At 45.1% G+C, this 21,188-nt stretch overlaps 1 protein-coding gene across 1 annotated transcript; it reads right to left on the bottom strand.

Moving 5' to 3' along the window:
* Positions 1 to 2,346: 2,346 nt before the first annotated feature.
* On the bottom strand, positions 2,347 to 19,259 carry LOC109469030 (solute carrier organic anion transporter family member 2A1-like). The gene is given in 17 exon segments (XM_019767421.1): positions 2,347 to 3,182; positions 4,049 to 4,167; positions 5,175 to 5,239; positions 5,820 to 5,980; positions 7,203 to 7,378; positions 7,579 to 7,811; positions 8,258 to 8,453; positions 8,997 to 9,184; positions 10,913 to 11,107; positions 11,962 to 12,082; positions 12,763 to 12,891; positions 13,149 to 13,255; positions 13,787 to 13,827; positions 13,829 to 13,885; positions 14,045 to 14,185; positions 18,504 to 18,707; positions 19,064 to 19,259. Coding segments are annotated over 16 exon segments (2,364 nt in total). The 5' UTR covers positions 18,693 to 18,707; positions 19,064 to 19,259; the 3' UTR covers positions 2,347 to 2,936.
* Positions 19,260 to 21,188: the final 1,929 nt, after the last annotated feature.

Genomic DNA, 21,188 nt, shown 5'->3' with positions numbered 1-21,188 from the left:
CTTATGCCGAGGTGGCTCAACTACCAGTGCACGGCGACAACAACAGCGCAGCTGTGCACGGTGAGGACGATTTGTATGAAGATGCGGAAGGTCATCTCTACGCTTCTGCAGAACCATCTCCTCTATCAGTACATTTTGAGGACGACAGTTTGTATGAAAATGCGTGCGGTCATCTGTACGCTGCCGCCGCGCCTCCAACACTACCTGTCTCCGGTGCTGGCCACGTCTACGCCGCAGAACTCTGCGAGAACTCTGCTCACATCGAGAACATTGTGAGAGATGGAGAAGAGACGCTCCAAGACACAGCAGCAGCGAACGAACTGTATCAACAAGACACACAGCTGAATCGTAGAACACACTCACATCAACACCAAGCCGAAACGAGAAGTAACTTGTATGAACAGCAACCGAACGTTGTCAGTCATAGAGCATACTCGGGGCAATACGGTCTCACAAGAATTTGTGCTGAGGGCACAAGTCGAACAGAACTAGTAGAAGCCAGCTCTTCTCTTGCAGGAAGTAACTTGTATGGACAGCAACCTGACGATATAAGTCATAGGGCATACTCGGGGCAATACGGTCTCACAAGAACTCAAACTTGTGCTGAGGGCACAAGTCGATCAGAACTAGTAGAAGCTAGCTCCTCTCTTGCAGGCAATAGCTTGTATGGACAGCAGTCAGGGAATAGAACCCTGTCTCGTGACACTATCACTAGAACTGAAAATCACTCTAAAGAAGCCTTGAACGCCCTGTATGAAAGTACGTCTGCAATTGTAGAGTGACTTCTGTAGTATATGTGGATCGTATTGTCGTGTGTTTCAGAAAACCAACATCTCCAGCATGTTAAAGATCATTTATTCATGGCTCGATAGATGAAAAAAAATTGTATGAAACTCAGAATTTACTTTTAGACAGTTTTAAAACTTTGATTCACCTTTGACTTAACTATGCTCTGTATTAGTAAATAATAATTTGTAGCCATTTTACAAATTGAGTTATTTTATATAACGTTATACATATAATTTGTGATTTTTCATAGTTCTTGGTGGGTTTCGAAGTAACGTTTTGGATATAATCGAGACTTGACTTTATTCAATGCATTGAGGGACCATTCTTAGCTGTAGACAAGAACACGTAAGTTGTGTAATATAATAATAATGTCGTTTTTTTCTTCAAAATATTCTAGTGGCAGGAAAAACAATGGAACCTTGACCAACATGCAAGGTTTGTCACACATGTAGACTCAAGGCCGACAACATTATGTCATGAGCCACCTTCACATTCTAGCTGCATCACGTGTAGATGGTAGGTCAGGGACTCTTTATTTGTCTGGAAGGGGACTGCCCTTTTCTTGCGTCCTTGTGATATAAAGTACTCCTTATGTACGTCGATGAAGGTCCTTATGTACAGTCATCCATCCATCCATCCATCCATCCATCCATCCATCCATCCATCCATCCACCCATCCATCCATCCATCCGTCCATCCATCCATAGATCGATCGATCGATCCATCCATCCATCGATCCATCCATCGATCCATCCATCCATCCATCCATCCATCCATCCATCCATCCATCCATCCATCCATCCATCCATCCATCCATCCACCGCCTATCCATCCATCCATCTTTCTATCTATCTAGTATACGTCAATATTATCTTTCTCTATATGATTATATCTATGTATCTCCTGTACTTGATACTTACCCCAAAATGAGAGGATTGTTTTTGGCATTGTAATAAGATGTGTGCGTCAATACTGCAGCTCCGGTATGCCATGCTAGAGGGGGTAGTTCTGCAGTTCTACAGTCTTGTATGCTCGAAAGTTAGTATGTGAACTGGCTTTGCATTTTTATCAAATTCTGTTGAAATAAAACCTGTAGTTCCTCAAATGTCTCCCGTGTTTCTGTGAGGTATATCATCCCTGATTACTAGAAGGTATAAATTTGTGACTGACCTTGCTCAAGAAGTACGAAGAAGAAGAAATTGTTGACCACCCCTGGATAGAATACGACGCCATATTTGATGACGTAGTTTTACCCTGTGAATATACCGTAGTGCCCCTCTCCTCTCTTCTCTTTCAAAGTACATTCGAAATTATTCTGGTACCATGTAAGAGTTCTAACTTGAGGATATATTTAGATATATTATAACCGACTGCTATCAAAATGATAGCACTCAGTTTTGTTCTGCATTTTGTGCGTTTGTCGCACTGAGGCGCATGTGAGCCTTTACGGGCAAACAGATAGAATTTAGGCCGAGCATGACTTAAAAAAAGACAAGCAGGGCAATCAAACAAAAAACATAAAACATTCAATTTTATTCAGGAGAAAATATTCGCTAGAAAAAGTCATAAAATTGTCAGCTAACATTGCACCGTACTGATAAAAAATATCAAACAAAACTAAAAAAAAGTCCAACAGTCCACAGGAAAATATATACAAACGTTGTGAATACCAGAGGACAACAAAGCTACGAGAATTTGCATTGGACAGCATTATACTTTTTATCACATAGATTGGGCCTGAGGTAGCAAATTTTCAAAGGTTAAGCATGGGTTGCTAAGTTACTAACTAGCATATCTGACTAACATTAATAGTGTAGATTTCGACTCTCTAGTATTGCGTAGTTGTAAAAAAAACACAACCTTCAAAACACTGTTATCGGCCGTTGGGAATATCACTGGAAAGATCAAATTATAGAGTTTGACATTTCAAGCACATTTAAAGTGCTTTGACTGTTAGAAAGTTGGAACGGACCTTTTCTTGTAATGTTACAATTACTTTATGTAACTCGCAGCACTTGGTACGACATATGTTCGTCAGAGGCAATGGTAGTGTTTTTTTTCACCATTGAAAGAAAAACTGACAGATCAAATTGGCCGAATGATTCCTTGCCAGAAATCTAAGGACTTGCTTGTATGTGTCCTGTTGACTACAACACTGTTTCTTTAGCCTCCATGAATTCTTTCTCCGTGAAGTTAAGATTGACATCGAGCATGTCTAAGGAAAACTGAGACGCCTTGATGACGTCACCCATAGACAAGCTGTCCAGACGTCTTGAAGGCGACTTCTCTTCCTCCTCCGGTCCTTGAGTCGACTGTCTTCTGACCGCCATGAAAGCCACAAATGACCAGACCAGGGCGCCGGCCTTCAGGCCTATTCCTACACCTACAAAGGCCTGGAAAAATATCAGAAAAAAACAACATATATCAGAAAGGTAACATTTGCAAAGCAAATGTATACTAGTAATGTTTACCTTCGCATATGGTCTGCTCTGTTAATTCTTACTCAAACACATTATAACGTTATATGGTGACAGGAGTCTTAATCCCTCCTGTTATAAAATTGCAACATGATGTAACCCAACAATAGTGACCATGGTGACAGACGCCTGGTTCAAGTTTTTTGTTTGGAGAAGGAGAGGAAGAAGAAAGCAAAAACAGCCATGACACATTGACAGGATGGTAAAAGTGGAACAATCTGCACTATTGACAGAATCTTCCTGTCAATAGTGAGGAAATTGTTCTATTGACAGGATGGTCCTGTCAATAGCTTTAGACTCAGCCAAAAGACTTTGCGCAGGTGACTGCCGTAAGGCCACGCCGACTTAATTTTATGGATGACATCCGCGCGCGCATTGATTTTCGCCTGTTGTCAAAAAAAAAAAGATAATGTCCACCGAGGCTCTGGCCTGGCTCTAGGCCTGGGTAATCCATGATATTTAGCGACAATACGGAGCCGGGCACCCAGGCTGCCGAAGCTCCACGACTCAAGAACTCAGTACATACGTACAGTGCCGATTCATAAATTCCGCAATTGCGCAAAAAGCCAGCATGTGCCAGATTGTCGTAGACGTCGCTAAGTACTGTTGCTAAATCACAATACCAGCTTTGTATTCCTGTAGTTTTGTAGCATTTTTATTTTTGCCCGGAATTTTTTTTTATTCGCCCGCGCGCACTAGTTTGGGGGTCTTCAGAGGATGTCATCCAAAAAATTAAGGCAGCGTGGCCTAATATGTCGTAAAACAGGAGATGTTGTACTGACCTGTCGCAGTAAGGTGTTATCGTACAGCCAGCAGGACCCCCTCTTGCCGCAGACAGTACTCCACATCATACAGGACGTGTCAATGGCGGCGCCGAAGTAGATAGGAGCAGGGATAGAGGCTGTGCATGGGGGGATACGGGATAAGAATAGAGCTTAAATGCCACGGCGACATACCTAAGACGTCATCTAGCACATAAAGAATAAAAATCTTTCAAAAGACCCCCTCATCTCATCTATTCCTAGGTCTAATCATCGAAAAGAAAGAAAAGAAAAATATTTACATTTCAAACATATGTTAAACTAGAAAGGCCAATATTTGCTTTGGAGCAAATACAGCGATGGGTTCACCACATTTTACGACATGGCAGGGAAAGAATGAGAAACACAAGGGAAAAACAATGATTTACATTGATATAACTATAATATGAAGTAAAATACAACTAAAACAACAGTTGGATAGCCATTACCTACTTTATTGGTTAGGATTTTTAATTGCATAATGCAAACTGTTGATTTTCAAAAAAAAAAAAAACGTCCATGCCCCGCATTCCAATGCTGGAGCAGGAAAGCTTGAAATACCTACCAAAACACTTGAATAAAGACATACTGTCAGTATGGAAATGCTCTGTGCAGGTGTTAATCAAGTTAAATCCCAACAGCCAATCAGCAAGAAATGCTCTGTGCAGGTGGAAATGCTCTGTGCAGGTGTTAATCAAGTTAAATCCCAACAGCCAATCAGCAAGAAGTATAGAGGAAAGCTGCATGCCTATTGGTTGATGCCCTGCATTCCATTGTGATGACTCATGCCCAAACGTGGTAAACAAGGCACACTAACACAGTAATACATTTGCTATAACACAGCCAAAACCATTCTAAAAGCCTGTATCACAATAATTTAAAAAACGCCTAGGGGTATTTGCCCACTGTACCTCCATACCAAATTTCAGGACCTTGGGCCCTAAAATGAAGAAGCTGAATCCATTTAAAAAATGGCAGGAGAAGGAGGAGAAGAAGAAACATCAGAAAAAGCAATATGGGTTCACCACCACTTCGTGGTGTGGTGAACCCATAAATACATCTTACATTACATGCCCTACCACAACATGAAGATATTTGTTGTACTTACCAAAAAGCCTTGTAGCGAGGTACTGTAGACCCAGGGCGAACGGTTTGTCTTCTATGTCCACCGCTCTGCAATGGAGAAAAGTTACAATATTCAAGGCTTGATCCACATACGTTAAGACAGAGAATTACTTTATTGTTTGTGTTTGTTTGTATGTGTTCTGTGTGTGTGTGTGTGTGTGTGTGTGTGTGTGTGTGTGTGTGTGTGCCTGTATACTCAAGGACGACATAGGATTTCATAAGACACCTAGGCCTTGTTCTAGCTGCATCACGTGTAGATGCTAGGTCAAGGACTGTTAATTTGTCTGGAAGGGGACTGCCCTTTACGTGCGTTCTTGTATACGTGTGTGCGTGTGTGTGTGTTTGTGTGTGTGTCTCTGTGTGTGTGTGTGTCTGTATGTATGTGTGTGTGTTTGTATGTATGTGTGTATGTGTGTGTGTGTGTATGTGAGTTTGTGTGTGAATGCATGCATGTGTGTATGTATGTATGTGTGTGTGTGTCAGAAGTGTGTGTGTTTGTGTGTGTGTGTGTGTGTGTGTGTGTGTGTGTGTGTGTGTGTGTGTGTGATGTGTATGTGTGTGTACATGATTGTGTGTGTGTATGTACAATTATTCAAATGAGACCCACGTTCTCAGAAGCAGGTTTTACCTGATAAGCACCATGAAAGCCGGCGCCTGCCCCACAGCCGTGACGATGGCTAGGAAGAACATGAAGACGACAAACGGAACAGCCTTGGCTGAGCAGGGAGTCGGACACACCCCCGGCGTGGCGTGCAGTCCACCTTTTATACACGCACATCCGGTGTAGTTCTGAAGACATATACACAGCACTGATCATACGTGTGCCACTGAACCTCAAAACGGCATGTATTAGTTCTGTCAAACGCTTCTTTTCCATGGGTAGTTTTATCTAATTATAAGACGCTTATTAATCTTAACAAAACTGAAAGCTTTTCTAAATTGATAAACATATGAGGTACGCTAAAGATAATACTATTTTTGGATTGTCGTGAAATGGATTCGAACTGTGGAGGGTATTGCACGATGTAGTAATTTAATCGGGTATTACATCACAGGTGGGGTCGTGTGGCGCAATCGGTAGCGCGTTCGGCTCACACCCCAGAGGTCGTGGGTTCGAACCCCACCCGTGTCTTGTGCCCTTGGGAAAGGCACTTTACACGACTTTCCTCACTTCACTCAGGTGGAAATGAGTACCTAGCTTCGGCTAGGGACGTCCCTCGGATATGGCTAGGGATATATCCCTTTAATACGTTAAATGGAGGTCCCGTGTTTGGGGAGAGCCACACCCCACGCACGTTAAAGATCCCACCACACCTTTCGAAAAAGAGTAGGGGCATGCCCCGGTGTGCGATGGTACAAACACTACTGTATGGAGTTGGTGATTCACTTCAAATCACCCGAATGGAGGCCTGGCGAACCTCTGTTCCGTATCAGCCACATGGTGATTACATCACCACACATGGTGATTACATCATCACCCGGACGGAGGCGTGGCGAACCCGTCTTGTAGTAAGCTAACGAAAGGGTATGCCACCTCGTAAGGTGCGGTATAACCCCGACCAATACGGTCGACCGATGATGATGATGATTACATCACTTCCTGAATTTTTCCACATACTTCCCACGTACCCCACCCAACGCGTGCTCAGTTACCTTCAGGCTTAACTACTTAACCTACATATCAATAAACTGTCAAAATCACCTCCCATCCACCATGCAACCGAAGCTGTCAAGACGAGCAGACATACAAACGGACAACTCAGCCACCCAAAACAATACTTCCTTACAAAAACCGATCTAACCGATGGAGTTACTCCGTCATGGAACCCAAGCTATCAAGACGCACAGACACACAAACGTATAACTCAGCCATCCAAAACAATACTTCTGTGCGATCTAACCGATGGAGTTACTCCGTCATGGAACCCAAGCTATCAAGACGCACAGACACACAAACGTATAACTCAGCCACCCAAAACAATACTTCCGTAAAAAAAAACAACGATCTAACCGATGGAGTTATCCCGTCCGCCGCTAGGATCGTCCCTGTGCACCCGGCGAAGCACGGGCTGAAGTACGTTATCCAATCAGCGCCGCAGACAGGTTCAAATGTGGTCTCCTGGCAACCGCAGTGACCGTTACACATGTTGGGCAGGGTGATGTTGATCATCCATGGTGGAGTCATACCTGTGTTTATAATATGATTAGGACTTTAGATTATGTACACTGACTGTATCTTTGGTAAATATTTTGTCTGACCATGGAGACCCTTACATCTTTCCACATGGCGTCATTGAAAAGCGGCCTGTAGCCCAATTTGAGCTCATGAATAAAGAATGGCTCAAACAAACAAACAAACAAACAAACAAACAAAAATAACAACATACCTGTGTTGTTCACGGCTGGTGACGCTGTGGTCTTGTAGACCGTGGACTGTACCATCTCGTGATGATGTGGGGGTGTACTGTACATGTAGGCAGGCTCTCCAACGGTCGAGTTCAGGAGTGAATTTGCAATCGGAGTGGGTACAACCGGAAGTGACGTCATGGAGATATTTGATGTATTTCCTGCCACCAGACCCGGACTCATGTCAGTCAATCCAGGAATGACTCCATAGAAACTGTTACGGAATAGAGTATGATAAATCTTGATCAACAGTGAGCTTGAATAGTATGGTACCTGTCCTTGGTACTGAAGGTGCATTCTAGACAGTAAGAGATTTTATTCATCCAGAATTTTTTGTTTTGCGTCCCTCAAATTGCATAGAATGACTTCAAAACTTTTGAAGAGTGAAGAGGACTATTTCCTGAGAGGGGTGAAAGAGCCTACTAGTATTTACATCAGGGCCCATCACCCATCACTCAACCGCGACGGGGGCTGACATCGTCTACCAGATACCCTTGACGTCACACTTTCAAAGAAGCCACGTGACAAGCTCCACTGGGTCAATCTACTGAGGAAGACCAAAGTGACTGGTCGAAAGCTCTAGGTGAGAGAATTTTGTTGTGTTGGATCAAAAGTTTTAACCTTTAAACAATTTTTGAAGAGATTATATTACAGTCTTACCTGACATACGGTAAAGTCACCCCCGCCAGGTACATGTTGGGACACTCGAACGTGTACAGCACACAGAACATGGCGAACGACACGATCTGCGTGCCAAAGCAGAAGTTGATGCATCCCGGCATGCCCCACTTGAAACGCTTGACCAGGTAACCGCCAAGGATGATGCCGACTGCAGCGCCCGGGATACTTGCTACACCTGGGGTGAAGGTATGCACGAGGAACATCATATGAGTGATAGAATATAGTTTTTCATTGGTTGACTACAAACCCCGAAAGAATTTTAAATGCAACTTGCCGATTGGCGGAGGGTAACAAAGCATCATCCCCAGGTCAAATGGTTCTGGATAACTAACGGTTCAGGATACGCAGGGATCATCCAGAACAGTGTCTGAGTATGTTTGTGGATAAAGCACGGTTCTTGATACGGAGTTAGTATGGTTTTGGATAGGGTACGGTTCTGGATACGCGTGGATTATCCAGAACCATACCCGGACACGGTTTTGGATACTCCAGGCGTATCCAGAACCGTACCCTATCCAAATCACGGTTTTGGATATACGTGGAATATACGAAAGTGTGTTTACATCTCTGAGTATGGTTCTGGATAAGGCACGGTTCCGGATAAGTGTGCATGGACGGTCTACAACCGTGTCTGAGCATGGTTCTGGATAAGGAACGGTTCTGGATACTCGTGTCTGAGAATGGTTCTGGATGCGACACGGTTCTGGACTCAGCTTACCGACGAGAAAGTTGGCCGCGGACGCGGACAGACTGAAGGTGAGTTCCATGTACTTGGGCAGGAACACGATGACGGCGTGAGTGATGTTGATCTCGAAGATGCCCATGATGTTAACACTGATGAACACCAGGTTAAACAGGATTCTCTTTAGAGCCTGGAAAAACCCTGCAAGAAATAGGAAGACAAGGATGAATGACACGAAAATTCGTGAAGCGTTTCATATTTTTGTGGGCTCGTGTAGCGTGAAGGTAGCGTGTTTGGCTCGGAACCAAAAGGTCCCGGGTTCGAATCCTGCCATGCCAACGATCTTGTGCCTTTGGGAATGGCACTTAATACGAATTCCTAACTTCACTCAGGTGTAAATGAGTATCTAGCTTCGGCACTCAGCACTCCTGTAGGCATGGAAGTTTTGGGGGATTCGACTTTCTATCGGAAAATGCTGTATTAAGGCAGGGAACGTTAATATCTCTGTTGCAACATTTATTACAAGATATGGCGACGACGCACTTAAGTTTATTCATCTTATTTTATGCCGCCTTCAACGCAGACAAACGCAACAGACATACTTATTTTCACCTTAGTAAAGTGAGGAAATGCGTGCAAAGTGCCTTTCCCAAGGGCACAAGATCGGTGGCATGGCAGAATTCGTAGCCTCTACCAGGCTTGAGGGCGCGGCTGGAAATAGTAGAAATTGGCCAAACAGAGAAATAACACGCCGAGGGAGTTTAGCCATCCAGTTTACAGTTTGCCGGCCCACAAACTGTAAGGAGGCTAAGGATTCGAACTCGGGACCTCTTGGTTCCGAGCCAAACGCTGTCGTTACACCGCACGACCCCACACGTTGTTTACATGTCACAAGAATTGTAAACATGCAGCTTGTACAGCACATAGCTTGCACTTAACAATTCAAACATTAGTGAAATGCTAAGCATATGTCTGCAAATGTTTGGCTTTGTTTTGTTTTGTTTACTGGGTCAGCCATGGAATGTAGAAATTCGGTCGACGTTCAAACATGTACAGCGACTACTTCGTTTACTTGAACTGTCATGTACATACTTCAAAGAGACATAATGTCTCATGAATAGAATAATTAACGATAATATTTGTAAAAATGTGACGTTTATGTGAATTTGATGAAAAAAATGAAAAATCATAATGTGACTACGATAAAAAAGTGAAAAAGTTATTTTCAAAATGTGAAATCATACGGACTATCAAATCTTGCGCTATTGTCTGAAAACTGGAACGGAATGATTTTTCGATAATGTCAAGAAAGGGACGTTATTGTCCCAGACTTCAGAGTGCCATATTTAAATGGACAGTGGGCAAAAAGGGCAAGGACACACATGCAGAAGTGGCAAAATGGTACAGTCTAGCCGACTCTAGCGTTAAGGGTGTCCATTGGTTCAGAGTCTCCGTTTCACACATTTCCTCAAAATTCTTCTTTCTGTATATCCGGTATAACCGCCCTTCGGCGTAAGACGCCAGCTTCGCAGGCACGCGGCGCGGCGGCAGCTGGCTATATCTAATACACCGAACGACTTGTTACACCTATCCATTGAACATCTATCCCTAAACATTGTCTAAATGATAATGCCCCTACTGTACCTGGTGACAGCGAGTTCCACCATACAATAGTTTTTTGTTTTACATTTCTTGAAGTTGTTTTGCCAAATTCACGTAAAAGCTATATTTATATTCCTGATAGTGTAAGAAGAACAATATATAATCTTAATGGAGTAAAATTTATTTCCAAATTGTTTTGATAATGATGCATAGGTTTTTTATATGGCTCACAACATTTTCCTATCGACTCAGGTCACACACAGGGTAGAAAATATTGAAATATAAACTACTTTTCGTCTCCTTGAAACTCACCAAAGAAGATTTCCTTCGCTGTCTTTGTCTGAAGAATGTCTTCCACCTTCTCTTCGTCCTCGTCTTCATCTTCTTCCCTGATCGTGTCCATCTTCGTCTCTTCGGGATCCTTCGTGTCGTCTTCGGGCTTCGGCAGGGCCCTCGGGAAGAAGAAGAAAGGGACGGACACGAGGAAGAGGAGGAAACTGCCGATGAGCAGACCGAGCCACCAGGCTCCTATCCACCGGGGGTCTCTGAAAACAGCAGAACAAGTATAATTGTCTTCATTTGCAAAATCATGCTCGAAGGGTAACAACATGTGTAGGCTTAAAGAAGTAAAATATAGCAATAGAGAACATGCGACTACTGTCTGATCAACGTATAAAATACTATTACGTTTGAAGTCACTTCTTCTTTGAAAGCAGTGGATAGTAGTCCCTCGTTCTGCATAATTGTGGGTTTGTTATCTTTGTAGAAGCATACTTTTTGGTGATCTTCTAGGTGGAGATCGTGGCAACTGTGTGAAATAATTTGTTTCTGTCGGTCTCAGAATGGATACACTTAGGCCATGTTGATTTGATTATATGGATGACATCCGCGCGCGCATGAATTTTCGGCCGTTTCCAAAAAAACTGTAAATCGTACAAAACAGTTGCAAAATGAGCAAAAATATACCATAAGTTACAAAAAAAATTAATAAAAACTATACCAATGTCGTAGAATGGCAAAATCAAACGAAAAAAGACGAAATTGTAAAGAAATGAACTTGAAGACTAGATTATTCGCCAAACCATATTCTGTCCCATTTGTTCAACCCTCATGACCACGTAGATTTCATAATGAAAACAACTTTTTTTTTTGCAAAACTTTTATTCGCACGCGCGCATCAGTTTTGGGGCTCCCGGAGGATGTCATCCATATAATCAAATCAACATGGCCATACTGATAAAGTATATTTGATAATGACATAACGAAAAACGCCGGAACTAGGTGATATTTTAGTGTCAGGCAGTCGACAAAGGGATAACACATGCACGACTGTCGCAAGAATGTCGCGAATCTGTCGTACAACGATTGTGACAAGGCCTTTACGAAGAGTAGTTCTTACGATGGAGTGATGGTGACGGAGTCCAGGTCCACCCGGTCGATGTCCACGAACATGTTGACCATCACGGCGCTGATGATGAAGCCGGCAGCCGGGGACAGAACCAGCATGAACCAGGAAACCGCTAGGGGGAGAACCGTCAGGTACATGTCAGCTTTTTACAGTTAAAACTTTTATTCCATCACAAAAGGTAAATGTTCTCATCTAGTCAAAGTCAAGTCAAGTCAAAGCCTTTATTTTTCTTCGAAATGCATGTTCGGCGCAAGGCCGCTTTTCAACAAGGTCGAAGTTAGGGCTTTCGACTAGTCATTCTGGTCTTCCTCAGTTGACTGACCCATCAAGGGTTAGGTGTAACAAGTCGATCGGTGTAATGTAGCCAGCTGCCGCCGCGCTGCATGACTGCGAAGCTGGTGTGTTACGCCGAAGGGCGGTTATCAGCTATACAGATACAGGTACAGACCCAGTGAGACTTGTCACGTGGCATCTCTGAAGTGTGACGTCGACAAGGTTTCTGGTAAACGATGTCGGCCCCCGTCGCGGTTGAGTCTAACGGAAGACCAGAGTGACTCCTCGAAACCTCTACTAGTAGGTGAGAAAGTTTACCCTAAAGTTTGTGTTGGAACGAAAGTCTTAATTGTAAGCATGCAATATACATTTGTATATAGATATAACTTTATATGGCACAACGAACTCTACGTGATACAACGTATGATGACTTCCATAACAGTTCTAGATACTCTACAAAAGACTTTATATTATATATAGGATGGCACCACAGTTTCAGTTTGGTAGATATATACTCACATATGTACAGTGATGCACTGTTCTTGGGGGCGTGGTCATCTAGATAAGCCACGCCTATAGTCATCATGGGGGTGGAGCCTGCTCCAATCAGAAGCTCTCCCAGCATCAGTAAACCGTAATATGATCCACCTGTGGTTGTGGAAATAGAATGAAATAGATTTGCCAATAGCAGGAAGTTGATACCGACCCCCGTCTCGGTTGAGGGCTATTTGGTTTGTCATGATGCAAATTGGTATCTGTTCCGTAAAATGCAGTTACATAGCTAACTGTATCTACTGGAAAACCACAGTGCGTGCTATGCCTTGTTTGCGGCGTACTGGCCATGTGAAGTAAAACAAACAAATAAACAAATAAACAAACAAGTAAACAAACAAAGCAATCCTTACCGCCAGCGGCAGATTCCTGAGCTGCAGTACAGACGTCACTCTCCTCAGAGTGCCCGACATGACACGTGTTGGTCGCGTTGTCCAGGGAATGGGCTTCATAATCATAGCTGCAAACACAGGCATTTCATGAATTTCATATGACTGTGTTGTGATAAGGAGCCTTCTCTTAGGTAGTAATGATATAGAATGAAATACGTTACATTTTATGTATGTGGGGACTGAATGGTTTGACCAATGGCTGGTCTCGTCTTATGACGGATTGAGCCTCATTTACAGCCAATGAGGGACCAAAATTCATTGGCCATTGCGATAATTTAAAAAAGATATTAAATTTGAGAAATCATTGAAAAACCTTGGGAATCATCGGGTGCTAAATGAAGGGCTATTTGTCTGTGATATTCATGCTTTTCCACTAAGTGAGAGGAGACAAAACTTGATTTGATGCTAACTAGCTAGTGTCAATAACTGATCATTAACTAGGGCTTTTCTTCTGTGATTCTATGCTTTTCCACTTGGTCAGGAGCAGCTAAACCTGATTAGATGGTAACTAGCAGATTCGATATTGATAACTGATCAGTAACTAGTTAAGCTAAATTGATTAGTTGCTAACTAGTTAGTTTCAATAACTCATCACTAACTTTCCCATGAAGAAGTGCGGCATCGCCATGAAGAAGGCCCCCCAGTCCCATGGAGCATGCGCCGAGCCCGAGGATGACGGGACGATGGCTCCTCCCCCCAGGTAGCTGACGAGGCGACAACACAGAGGGCCGAAAACTCCGCCCCACTGGCCAGGGAACCGGTGGACGAACTGGTCAGCTTAAACTGCTTCTCTATAGACGTCAGGACGCCTTTGAAGTAGCCACTTTGCACGAATCCCTAGACGAAGAAATAGATGGTAAGTGAATAAAAAATACGACAACACAGAGGGCCGAAAACTCCGCCCCGCTGGCCAGAGAACCGGTGGACGAACTGGTCAGTTTAAACTGCTTCTCTATGGACGTCAGGACGCCTTTGAAGTAGCCATTTTGCACGAATCCCTAAAATAAGAAATAGATAGTATCCTGATGAAGGCGACAGTAGGCGTTGAAAATTTGATCCTTGTTCACTCTCCAAGCAGAGGTTTGGGTTTTGGCTTATTTTTGGCGTATGGGGTTTGATTTCGTCTTCGAAGGCAGTGGATAATAAGCAGTTTTGCGTAAGTTTTTTTGAACAGATCTTTATTAAGTATAACTCAATACAACGCACAACAATACATGGCATAATGTCAAGAGTGTACCGTACGTACATCGAGCATAGTAAGGCTTAAATCTAAACTTCATAATCATTAGTCTTACAGGTAAAGTTTTGCGTAAGTTGCAGAGTTTCATGAATGTTTTGTACACAGACTAATGAACATTCGCGGTATCAAATAGCTCTCTATTCTACCAGAATGTTAACATTCCACTGCCTGACCCTGTACTAACCAACAGAGAACAAAATGTCTATACCCTGGTCAACTCGGTCAACTCGGTCAACTCGGTCAACTCGGTCCACTACCCTGGTCAACTCGGTCAACTCGGTCAACTCGGTCAACTCGGTCAACTCGGTCAACTCGGTCCACTACCCTGGTCAACTCGGTCAACTCGGTCAACTCGATCAACTCGGTCAACTCGGTCAACTCGGTCAACTCGGTCCACTACCCTGGTCAACTCGGTCAACTCGGTCAACTCGGTCAACTCGGTCCACTACCCTGGTCAACTCGGTCAACTCGGTCAACTCGGTCAACTCGGTCAACTCGGTCAACTCGGTCAACTCGGTCAACTCGGTCAACTCGGTCAACTCGGTCAACTCGGTCAACTCGGTCAACTCGGTCAACTCGGTCAACTCGGTCAACTCGGTCAACTCGGTCAACTCGGTCAACTCGGTCAACTCGGTCAACTCGGTCAACTCGGTCAACTCGGTCAACTCGGTCAACTCGGTCAACTCGGTCAACTCGGTCAACTCGGTCAACTCGGTCAACTCGGTCAACTCGGTCAACTCGGTCAACTCGGTCAACTCGGTCAACTCGGTCAACTCGGTCAACTCGGTCAACTCGGTCAACTCGGTCAACTCGGTCAACTCGGTCAACTCGGTCAACTCGGTCAACTCGGTCAACTCGGTCAACTCGGTCAACTCGGTCAACTCGGTCAACTCGGTCAACTCGGTCAACTCGGTCAACTCGGTCAACTCGGTCAACTCGGTCAACTCGGTCAACTCGGTCAACTCGGTCAACTCGGTCAACTCGGTCAACTCGGTCAACTCGGTCAACTCGGTCAACTCGGTCAACTCGGTCAACTCGGTCAACTCGGTCAACTCGGTCAACTCGGTCAACTCGGTCAACTCGGTCAACTCGGTCAACTCGGTCAACTCGGTCAACTCGGTCAACTCGGTCAACTCGGTCAACTCGGTCAACTCGGTCAACTCGGTCAACTCGGTCAACTCGGTCAACTCGGTCAACTCGGTCAACTCGGTCAACTCGGTCAACTCGGTCAACTCGGTCAACTCGGTCAACTCGGTCAACTCGGTCAACTCGGTCAACTCGGTCAACTCGGTCAACTCGGTCAACTCGGTCAACTCGGTCAACTCGGTCAACTCGGTCAACTCGGTCAACTCGGTCAACTCGGTCAACTCGGTCAACTCGGTCAACTCGGTCAACTCGGTCAACTCGGTCAACTCGGTCAACTCGGTCAACTCGGTCAACTCGGTCAACTCGGTCAACTCGGTCAACTCGGTCAACTCGGTCAACTCGGTCAACTCGGTCAACTCGGTCAACTCGGTCAACTCGGTCAACTCGGTCAACTCGGTCAACTCGGTCAACTCGGTCAACTCGGTCAACTCGGTCAACTCGGTCAACTCGGTCAACTCGGTCAACTCGGTCAACTCGGTCAACTCGGTCAACTCGGTCAACTCGGTCAACTCGGTCAACTCGGTCAACTCGGTCAACTCGGTCAACTCGGTCAACTCGGTCAACTCGGTCAACTCGGTCAACTCGGTCAACTCGGTCAACTCGGTCAACTCGGTCAACTCGGTCAACTCGGTCAACTCGGTCAACTCGGTCAACTCGGTCAACTCGGTCAACTCGGTCAACTCGGTCAACTCGGTCAACTCGGTCAACTCGGTCAACTCGGTCAACTCGGTCAACTCGGTCAACTCGGTCAACTCGGTCAACTCGGTCAACTCGGTCAACTCGGTCAACTCGGTCAACTCGGTCAACTCGGTCAACTCGGTCAACTCGGTCAACTCGGTCAACTCGGTCAACTCGGTCAACTCGGTCAACTCGGTCAACTCGGTCAACTCGGTCAACTCGGTCAACTCGGTCAACTCGGTCAACTCGGTCAACTCGGTCAACTCGGTCAACTCGGTCAACTCGGTCAACTCGGTCAACTCGGTCAACTCGGTCAACTCGGTCAACTCGGTCAACTCGGTCAACTCGGTCAACTCGGTCAACTCGGTCAACTCGGTCAACTCGGTCAACTCGGTCAACTCGGTCAACTCGGTCAACTCGGTCAACTCGGTCAACTCGGTCAACTCGGTCAACTCGGTCAACTCGGTCAACTCGGTCAACTCGGTCAACTCGGTCAACTCGGTCAACTCGGTCAACTCGGTCAACTCGGTCAACTCGGTCAACTCGGTCAACTCGGTCAACTCGGTCAACTCGGTCAACTCGGTCAACTCGGTCAACTCGGTCAACTCGGTCAACTCGGTCAACTCGGTCAACTCGGTCAACTCGGTCAACTCGGTCAACTCGGTCAACTCGGTCAACTCGGTCAACTCGGTCAACTCGGTCAACTCGGTCAACTCGGTCAACTCGGTCAACTCGGTCAACTCGGTCAACTCGGTCAACTCGGTCAACTCGGTCAACTCGGTCAACTCGGTCAACTCGGTCAACTCGGTCAACTCGGTCAACTCGGTCAACTCGGTCAACTCGGTCAACTCGGTCAACTCGGTCAACTCGGTCAACTCGGTCAACTCGGTCAACTCGGTCAACTCGGTCAACTCGGTCAACTCGGTCAACTCGGTCAACTCGGTCAACTCGGTCAACTCGGTCAACTCGGTCAACTCGGTCAACTCGGTCAACTCGGTCAACTCGGTCAACTCGGTCAACTCGGTCAACTCGGTCAACTCGGTCAACTCGGTCAACTCGGTCAACTCGGTCAACTCGGTCAACTCGGTCAACTCGGTCAACTCGGTCAACTCGGTCAACTCGGTCAACTCGGTCAACTCGGTCAACTCGGTCAACTCGGTCAACTCGGTCAACTCGGTCAACTCGGTCAACTCGGTCAACTCGGTCAACTCGGTCAACTCGGTCAACTCGGTCAACTCGGTCAACTCGGTCAACTCGGTCAACTCGGTCAACTCGGTCAACTCGGTCAACTCGGTCAACTCGGTCAACTCGGTCAACTCGGTCAACTCGGTCAACTCGGTCAACTCGGTCAACTCGGTCAACTCGGTCAACTCGATCAACTCGGTCAACTCGGTCAACTCGGTCAACTCGGTCAACTCGGTCAACTCGGTCCACTACCCTGGTCAACTCGGTCAACTCGGTCAACTCGGTCAACTCGGTCAACTCGGTCCACTACCCTGGTAAACTCGATCAACTCGGTCCACTACCCTGGTCAACTCGGTCAACTCGGTCCACTACCCTGGTCAACTCGGTCAACTCGGTCAACTCGATCAACTCGGTCCACTCCCCTGGTCAACTCGGTCAACTCGGTCAACTCGGTCAACTCGGTCAACTCGGTCCACTACCCTGGTCAACTCGGTCAACTCGGTCAACTCGGTCCACTACCCTGGTCAACTCGGTCAACTCGGTCAACTCGGTCAACTCGGTCAACTCGGTCAACTCGATCAACTCGGTCAACTACCCTGGTCAACTCGGTCAACTACCCTGGTCAACTCGGTCAACTCGGTCAACTCGGTCCACTACCCTGGTCAACTCGGTCAACTCGATCAACTCGGTCAACTCGGTCAACTACCCTGGTCAACTCGGTCAACTCGGTCAACTCGGTCAACTCGGTCAACTCGGTCAACTCGGTCCACTACCCTGGTCAACTCGATCAACTCGGTCAACTCGGTCAACTCGATCAACTCGGTCAACTACCCTGGTCAACTCGGTCAACTTGGTCAACTCGGTCAACTCGGTCCACTACCCTGGTCAACTCGGTCAACTCGGTCCACTCGGTCCACTACCCTGGTCAACTCGGTCAACTCGGTCAACTCGGTCAACTCGGTCCACTCGGTCCACTACCCTGGTCAACTCGGTCAAGTCGGTCCACTACCCTGGTCAACTCGGTCAACTCGATCAACTCGGTCAACTCAGAAAAGTTAAAGACTTACCTCAAAGAACATGAGAAGACAGAAGAACAGAAGATACCATCTGACTGTGGCGAGTCTTTGCAGGCAGGACGGCCGCCATCCTCGGAGCCCACACAGCCTCGCCTCTCGGGAATCTTCGTCTCCCGCCGGTAGGAGATCGTACTTCTTCGGCAACTCTCCGTTCGTGCGCTCGCCTGTCCTCGGCTCCATGTCTGCTCAGGCGTTCTGTGAACACAAACTGAACCGTGAAACGCTTGAAAAGCAGTTTATATATTATAATATCCCCCTTATCAGCATAATATATATAGTATCCAAATCATATCGTCACATCTCAAACTACTTAGCTATTAAGCTATTTAGCCTATATATTGGACAATCGTTGATATGAATCTAAATGGCAAAATGTATACCGGCAACTTGAATTTCCGTCTATTGAAGATGTAGAAAACAATGCAAAATATAAATACATTATTTTGCAATGAGAATGGATTCAACACTATATTTGACTGTTTGCTTCATTTTAGAAGGGTGATGGACAATATTTGAGGGAATGTTGGTCAGAGAATCGTACACACACCTACCTTAAGTGGTTTAAAAGCCGACCTACAGTCGCCACATTTGCTTACATAACCGATACTGGTGTCCAAAATAAAGACTTCCCCGCCCATTCAAACATGGTCCGAGGAGTTGTAGCAATATTAGCGGCACTTCTTGACCGTTCAACTAACCCGTTTTGCAGATAAAAAAGTTGAGTAATATTTACGGGACGAATCTATGGCCAACCCAGGATTTAGGTTATCGAAAGCCGTACGAATGAAGTTGTTCTATCGTATAACTTTACACGAACAAATCATTGGCGAACTGTTTCCGCGAAACGAGGCGTTTAGGAAAGATAACATTTGAACCTGGATCAAATCTCCGTACTTCACACATGTGACCGAAACATGCTGCAACGATTTAGACAAATTTGAACATCAGTCAGGGTCAAAGGTGTTGTAATTCACTTGAACGGACGGACAATGCCCTCCCTACGCGCTCGGATTCGTCGTAAGTTGTCGTACATTAATTGGTCGTAAGCTGTCGTACATTCGTCGTAAGCCGTGGCGCATTCGTCGTAATCCGTCGTACATTCGTCTTGAGCCGTCGTACATTCGTCTTAAGCCGTCGCGCATTCGTCGTAAGCCGTCGTACATTCGTCGTAAGCCATCGCACATTCGTCGTAAGCCGTCGTACAATTATCGTAAGCTGTCGTACATTCGTCTTGAGCCGTCGTACATTCGTCGTAAGCCGCCGTACGATTTGGGCGTTGTAGAATTTTATTGCAAGCTGTGACAATAACGACACCCGACGAGGATCTTAAGAAAGACAGAAGTTTCTGTAACAAGACGGCTGGATGTTGTACGACTTTTGCACGACAATTCCAAGAATGCCCACCGTTTCCGATCGACCCTGAAATTTGCTGTCTCTGATGCGTTTGTCAAAACGTTATGTACATATTGCGTCCTACAGAACAATATCTGCTTCAATTTATGTTCACTGAGAGTGTCAGCAGTTGGCATTATATGAACGTACTGTTCGGATGTTTGATACTTTTACCCAAGCGCCCTTCAAAGCGTTTTGGCATTTAGGTAAATAAAAGGTGTTCAGTACACTGCCTGCTCTGACATTGGTCACAAACTAGGCTGGCGCCGGGGAAGTATCAAATCAATATTTAAAGACTACATGTTAAAAAGGGTGGGGGAAGGGGCAGGTATTTGTTTATTTAGCATGTATAATGTCACGTCCTTGGGGTCAGGGTGTGTGTTATGTTCTGCGATCGGTACAGTTCCTTCCTTCCTTCCTCTCTTTCCCTTTCTCCCTTCTTTCCATCCTCATTTCCTTCAATTAGCTCTTACTTCCTCCCCCTTTCCTCTCTTTATTCCTTTCTTCCCTCCTTCCTTCCCTCTCTCCTTAAGCTTCTTTCTTTCCGTCAGCTTATTCTTCCTTCCCTCCTTCCTTCCTTCCTTAAAAGTTTCTTCCTTCCTCCCTCGATCCTTCCTTCCTTTTCCGCCGGTTTTAGACCATTCTTCAGTACATTCTTTAATCCTTGCATTGTCAGTTTGCAATTAGCCCTTGGGAATGAACTTGCAATAAAGAACTTCTTGAAATTCTATCATTATCATCATTATTATCATTATTACTATTACTATATCATTTGTTGTCTCCTCAGTTTCCTAACAGAATTATTTTGCTAGGTACCTTTTCAAATCAAATGTTGTTAGTAATTGATATTATTATTATTATCACTATTATCACCGTTATTGTTTTCATTTGCTGTTTTTGCTCATACTGCTGCTGACCTGTTATCTATCATTTATTACTTATCGAATGATTTATTATTTATCGTTGGCTCGCCGTTCTATTTACTTCAACGTTCATTATATGATTTGTTAATTCTTTGTCATCACCCTTGTAAATAGTGTTGTTATGGTTTCTGTTATTGTTTATTTTGTTTATTATTTATGTAATCCTTATCAGTTTATATTGGTGGGGGCATTAAAAAGGAGTATGTTCCTGTTTCCCCCAACCTTTTACATTTTGTTGTAATAAAGCTGAAATAAATAAATAAAACAGGAAAACATGGAAAGTTATCACTGATTTTTTTACTCTAAGCGCCTTTGGCTGCCACCTTGTGAGAGGTAATCAATGAGGTTACGCAAAGTTCAG

Source organism: Branchiostoma belcheri, unplaced genomic scaffold (genome assembly GCF_001625305.1).
Source record: "Branchiostoma belcheri isolate BF01 breed outbred unplaced genomic scaffold, Haploidv18h27 scaffold2, whole genome shotgun sequence".
NCBI lineage: Eukaryota > Metazoa > Chordata > Leptocardii > Amphioxiformes > Branchiostomatidae > Branchiostoma > Branchiostoma belcheri.
This window is presented reverse-complemented; position numbering and strand designations above follow the sequence as displayed.